The sequence below is a fragment of the Cryptomeria japonica genome, chromosome 10 (genome assembly GCF_030272615.1).
Source record: "Cryptomeria japonica chromosome 10, Sugi_1.0, whole genome shotgun sequence".
Classification (NCBI taxonomy): Eukaryota; Viridiplantae; Streptophyta; class Pinopsida; order Cupressales; family Cupressaceae; genus Cryptomeria; species Cryptomeria japonica.
The window spans coordinates 904,673,802-904,680,407 of NC_081414.1; the positions used below are offsets into that span (position 1 = coordinate 904,673,802).

The 6,606-nt window shown below is 33.7% G+C and overlaps 1 protein-coding gene across 1 annotated transcript; it reads right to left on the reverse strand.

Annotated features, from left to right (window-relative positions):
• Positions 1-1,995: 1,995 nt before the first annotated feature.
• Positions 1,996-6,197, reverse strand: LOC131061715 (laccase-12). The gene is made up of 6 exons (XM_057995528.2): positions 6,021-6,197; positions 4,873-5,024; positions 4,519-4,763; positions 3,540-3,668; positions 2,501-3,451; positions 1,996-2,389 (listed from the first exon to the last, which is right to left on the reverse strand). Exons 1-6 carry the CDS (start codon positions 6,117-6,119, stop codon positions 2,259-2,261), a joined length of 1,707 nt encoding a protein of 568 aa, XP_057851511.2. The 5' UTR covers positions 6,120-6,197; the 3' UTR covers positions 1,996-2,258.
• Positions 6,198-6,606: the final 409 nt, after the last annotated feature.

The window sequence follows — 6,606 nt, forward strand, 5'->3', positions numbered from 1 at the left end:
GTATTATTAGTATAAGATGGGAGAATTGGCCCCTAAGTCAACTCAAATTTCACTTACAAACTTCACTTCACGTTATAGTTTTTCCTTTGACTTTGTTAGCTTCTCATATTTAAGTTGGTCTACTAATACTCAAAATCATAATTCACTTTAGGTTATAGTTTTTCCTAAGGTTTTGGTCCTATTATTTGGTTGAGAAAGAGGACAAATTCTATTGTTTTATCATCCATAGAGGAAAAGTACAAGAGAACTATTAATGCAACTAGTGAGACTATTTGGCTTCAAGGGATTTTCATTGAGTTTGGTATCTCTTTTGGTCAACATACATTCATCTTTTATGACAATTAGAGCAATATTAAAATATGTAGGAGCTTGATTCAATATTAGTGAACCAAGCACATAAAGATTCATATGCATTACATCTAAGAGCTCATTCATAGTCAAATCATTAACTTAATCATTTTCTATCATTTAGAGTATCTTGTTGATATTTTCACCAATCTATTTACTGAGATCAAGTTCATTCATCTATGAGTTCTTGTTGGTATACATTCTACTTGAGTAACATCATCCTCATCAAGGGGCCTTATAGTCCTCCTATTTTCTCTCTATTGGAGGGATTTTCCCCAATAGGTTTTCTCCCTCTCCACCACATTGAGAGTTCTTTATACTTGGGTACATCATTGGTCTTAGTTGTTTGGGACCTAATTTCTTTCTACCTACTGAAGCTATGCTTAAGGAGGCGTGTTTTAATGTCAAATATTCTTCCCTAGATTGTAGGATATTTTCTCTCATGGATATCTCTTCTATGGGATATCTCCATTCTTTTAGGGCAATATTTCTTAGGTGTGTTTCTATTTTGACTAATTATACATGGAATGGCATGCCATTATTTTAGTTGGAAATTTCTATGATGTGCAATATATGTGTGTGTTGGTTAATTCATTTCATATATTTTGAGAGGGTCTCTCTCTCTCTCTCTCTCTCTCTCTCTCTCTCTCTCTCTCTCTCTCTCTCTCTCTCTCTCTCTCTCTCTCTCTCTCTCTCTCTCTCTCTCAATTTTCTTAATTTGCAATGCCTACATTTGCTTGACTCTCGTGGCCCAACCAATGCTACCATTTTTCTAGAAGACCTCATTATAACATATATTTCTTAGCTTCATCCCATCTTTGCATTAAATATTTAACTTTTGTATGAACATGTATATTTTTGATAAATATTCATTTTGAATATTTATCGGTTTGATGAAATAATAGTATCTCATAATGGTTAAAAGTTATTTTTCATGGATGGATACCTACTAATGTTATTAATAGATTACTGTCTACAATCTTATAACCATCAAATCTGACTTCAAATGACTTCAATGTTCACTAATTTAAAATTGACATATATAAATCCTCTTGTCAATATAAGGGGCACTAAAAATATATTTAATGAAAACTCAAATCAATATAAGATAATCTTCTTATCAATATACTAATACTTCCAAATCTTACTTATCACAATTACATAAAAAAATATTTATAGGTAAGCATCATAAAATTGAGGTTAACATTGATGCTTTAACCACTTCTTTATGTTGTTTGTCATCATTCATGATTGTAGAAGAAGATTGGTTGTATTTTGTTGCTAGCACACTTGATAGAATCTTTTAATAATTACAATGATTTCTCTAGAATTAATAGCCAAAATTAGAATGTATATTTCTTAAAGAAAAACAAAATTATGTCATTACATTTGAAAACAATTATTGACTATTTGTCATGTTTACAATTTTTTGTTTTATATGTATAATACTCAAATTTCAACTTTTAATTTGAAAAAATATATATATATAATACAACTTTTATATATATTTTTATTTTTATATATTTAAAAAATAAATTAAATACTATTTTAAATATACAATGATAAAGCATACCATTAAAAATGGTCTCATAAGAACAATTTAACATCAAATTAATCTCAAAACACCTCGAAGGTGATCCTCATTAGATTTAAGTAGCTTTAATACATTTCTCGGCAGAAAACATTCTTGAAACATCGCCAAACCAACGATGACCAATCTAAAAGTTATAGAATGACTTTAAGAAGTTAAAACACAAGACCCATACAAAATAGAGCATTGTACGTTAAAGGACTAGATGCCAAAGAGAGCGTGGGGAATATTTCCCCTTTCCCCGGTCTCTATGGAAACTCCATACAACTAAGGTGGTGGACTTTAAACCTGCAATCGAGGTGATGTTATAGCTTGCCGGCTAACATCTGGGTAGGTCATGAGGAGGAGGTTCTAAGCTTGCCAAATAGCCAGGCCCATTCTTCACCACAAAGACCATATTCAGTCCCCATGTTACATGATCATCAAAATGACAATGCATGAACCAAACACCTGCACAAATTGTAATTATTCATTACTTTACACATATTCTTCTGTGTCTAATCTCAAGTTATATGTCATTTAATAATGTTAGAATAGAAGATCGTATGCTTGTTTTAATACCTGGATTGTCAGCTTTGAATCTGATAGCTGTCCACCCACTGACAGGAACTCCCACAGTATTTCGTTGTGGCGGATCGACCAGATTGAATGTGAGTGGATCTGTTTCGGCATTATAGTTACCAAAACCCTCTCCCACTATATAAAAGTCATAACCATGAAGATGCATTGGATGGTCATCAGGTTGGAAGATATTCGTTCCTTGGAACACCACCTCAACTGTACTATTGTAATCTAGCACATAAACTTTTGTACCAGTAATGGGCGCCCAAAGACTTTTGGATATATCATCGCCTGTATAATTAAACACAACTGGGGGGTTTGGAGGAAAGTCAGTAGTAAAGACGCCATTAACACTAAAATAATAAGCTTGAAGGATAGCGGTATCTGGTAGGACAAAAGATACATTGTTCAGACTAGCGGCTACTCTGGTGTTATTAGGGGCTTGACAGTTCGTGGTTATATTAGTTCGACAGGGAAATAAACCGAGTCCTACAGTTATGAAAAGTTTCTCATCAATGGTTTTGGGAACGTTCACTTGGTGCTCTGGTGAAGCTAGGCTTCGTAATGCTCTATTGAATTTAGTCACAGTTGCAGTGTCATTGTATTCTGGAAGCCGTGGAAAGGATGGGGTGGCAGATGAGGGAGAACCCACATAGCTAAGAATGGCAGTTGTTGTGGTGTTATCAAAGAATCCAATAGCTTGAGTTGTGTATGCTTTGGCAGCAATGTAGTATTTGGCTAGTGGTTGATTGGCTGTGAAAAGAACATCAGCAGTCTGGCCAGGGGATATAAGCATAATGTCTGTTGTGTATGGCTTCGTGTAGCTGGCATCCACAGCTACCACTGTGAAATTGTGTGATGCAATCTTGAAAAAGAGGTGATTATTTACTGCAGCATTGACAATACGCAGAAGGTAGGTTTGTCCTTGTTGCACTGAGATTTTAGATGTTCCTGCATGTGAATGGTTAGGTTATCAATCCCGAGTTGAATAGCTAATAGTAGTAAAGCTCTTGCATGACTACCTATGAAGACTTTATACCTGATTTTGAACAAGGATACAGATCTCCTGGCTGACCATTGATGGTAAAACCATTAGATATATTAGCTGCTGCTCCTGTGAGAATTGATTGCATTTCGACTGCTTCAGGATCACTGTTCCACCATTGCCCTGTTTAATATAATGGATGCAAAATATTTACAAAATCCATTAAAATATATATACATAGATAGGGGGAGTGGGGAGAGGGGAGAGTAATTGTGTGGCTTAATTTTGTAAAAGTTGCATTGAATATTGTAACATTTGAATATGTTTATAATATAGAGTAAAAGTAATTTCTGGTTTTGATTGTGTATAATATTTTTGTATCAATGTTTCGGATCACACTCGGAGTGTGATCCATCATCAGCATAATAAGAGCCAAAGGAATCAAATGAATCATCTCATTTTGATTTGATTCCTTTGGTTCTCATGATGGATCACAGAGTGTGATCCAAAACATTGATACAAAAATATTATACACAATCCAATCCAGAAACTACTTTAACTCTATACTATGGTTTGTGAAAATCCCTTGGTATTGATGCTTATAATAGATAATTATGATAGTTTATCTAAAAAATATTTATTTTACTTATTAATAAAAAAATTTATATTTTTTTAACATAAGATTCATAGAATATCATCTTGGATATATAGATGGATGCTGATCAACATTCAATTATTTTCTGATTACATATGAATTATTATTATGTGACAAGACTGAATATTATAATCACAAATACTATAACAATAATTGAACTAAAAGATATTAAATTTCCACAATCCATTACTTTCTGAATTCTACTGTGTAGACTTTTGTTGCGTTTGACTTTTTTTGCAATAGGATCCAAACAGCAACCGCCACAAGTTCTCTCTCTTATCTTATTTGTTCTCGAGTGTATCCATTAAGAGAAATGGATTAGTCTAAACTACCTAGATCAGAAATTCAAATCCTGTATATGGTCTTATTGAGGATTACCTAGCACGATAGGAATCTCGGCGTGAGGTTTAGGAAAGGGATAACATCTGCCTTTCTGAGGATATATGACCAGTGCTCCATGAACAGTTGCACGGAGCCAGGAGACATGGGCGTGCCACCACAAGGTTCCTTCCTTGGCAACAATGGTGAATCTGTATGTATAATTACCTCCTTGTTGAATGGGGCATTGAGTAATATAACCAGGTCCATCAGCCCACCCCGAACGAATCTGTCTCACTCCATGCCTGGAAAACAAATATTTGTAAGTGAGTCTTGTTTCGTAAATGCAAACCATAGCCTACAACAGGGATATTCTCCATGCAAAGCATTTGGAGGTTGTATATATCTATTTACCAGTGGATGGTGGCATTATGCGGGGCTGTGTTATAAGTTTTGACGATAAGAGTGTCACCCCTGTGTACATACAGAGTTGGACCAGGAAACTGTCCATTCACTGTGATTATGTTACGTCTCTGGCATTGCCTAGTAATGGGCGTCTCTTTAATCTGGCCAAACCCAAAGCCAAAAACAAAAGAAATGATTCATGAGTATTCAACACAAATGACTTAATATAAATAGTAAAATTGTCAATCGAAAATCAAAATTCAAGACAAAAACTGCATATTTTTTTTCATGTTTTCAATTTTTTGATGATACATCATAAAATGTGATTCAAAATATTAGATATAAAAATATTTAGCACTATAATTCATAAAAAGAAGACTAAAACAATCAACTTCTATTGTTTGAGAATAGAATAAAATGGCTGATGTAAGGAACACTATCCATTTGATGCTGGAAAACTCAACACCAAATTCTAACACAGCTGCTACAAAAATGATTGCTCTGATATTACTTCTTGTGCAAATGGAAGCGGAAATCCCAGATAATTAAATATTGTAGAACAAGCTAGAGGCAAAGAAAAATTGAAGAAAAGAAACTAAAAAGTAAAATAACATGCTAGACACAAATTTCCGTGGTAAAACCTTGACAAAATGTCAAGGAAACATCCATGGAGCAAAGTATCGGTATTTCTTATTGTTCAAGAGAAAACAATTACAAACTACACATCTGCTGTCACCGATCATAAAAATAACTCGCTTAACTCCTTAAAAGAAAGTAGAAACTTTCTCACAATGAAGAACCCCTTAAAAGAAAGTAAAAACTTTCTCACAAAAAAGAAGTTATTTTCTGTGAGAAGAAATTAGAAAATTCTGATTTCTAGTGTTTCCATGTTTTTCATTGTTGTCATTATCTAACAGTCAAACCCAAAGCAAAAACAAAAGAAAGGATTCATGAATATTTAACACAAATGATTTGAATAGAAATAGTAAAATTGTCAATCGAAAAATGGAAACTCAAGACATGAACTGTACATTCTCTTTTTTCATACTTTCCTTTTTTATAATAGATTATAGAATGTAATCCGAAACATTGAACATAAAAATATCATATCATTAACTGATTGAAAAATAACTTTAACTGGTTGAAAAATAACTTACAACGAAAGTCAAGCGATGAACTTCTGCTACTGCTTGAGAACCAAATAAGATGGCTGATGTAAAGAACACCAGCAGAGAGCATGGTGAGACTAACAGCATATTGCCAAAACAGAATATCGGGAACACGCAAATTCTTTGATAGTGATGATGGGGGAAAAACAAGCTTGTTCGTCATACATTTAAAGTACATTGCTGACATTTATAGCATCATGACGGAGTTATACCAAGCAAATTAAAGACGTAATCTTTCAAGGAAGGCCGGATGTGGACTTGTAACCTAATCCTTAGGTCGATATTTTATTCATAGTGGAGAATGATGAACATTGACAATCATGAACATATTAATGATGGCTTCTGGAGAATGATGAACATATTAATGATGGCTTCCAAGTGTGAAGTGGACTACACGATTTTTCCACAGCCGCCCTGGACCATTACTTTAGAATGTCCACTACGGAACTTTATAATATGGAATCCATAGTGCTTATATGTCCTTTTCGGAATCGTATCTAGTTGAATGAATTAGATACATAATTTCTTGTTAGAAAACATTAGGTTAAATGAATTAGAAATTTTAACTCTATAA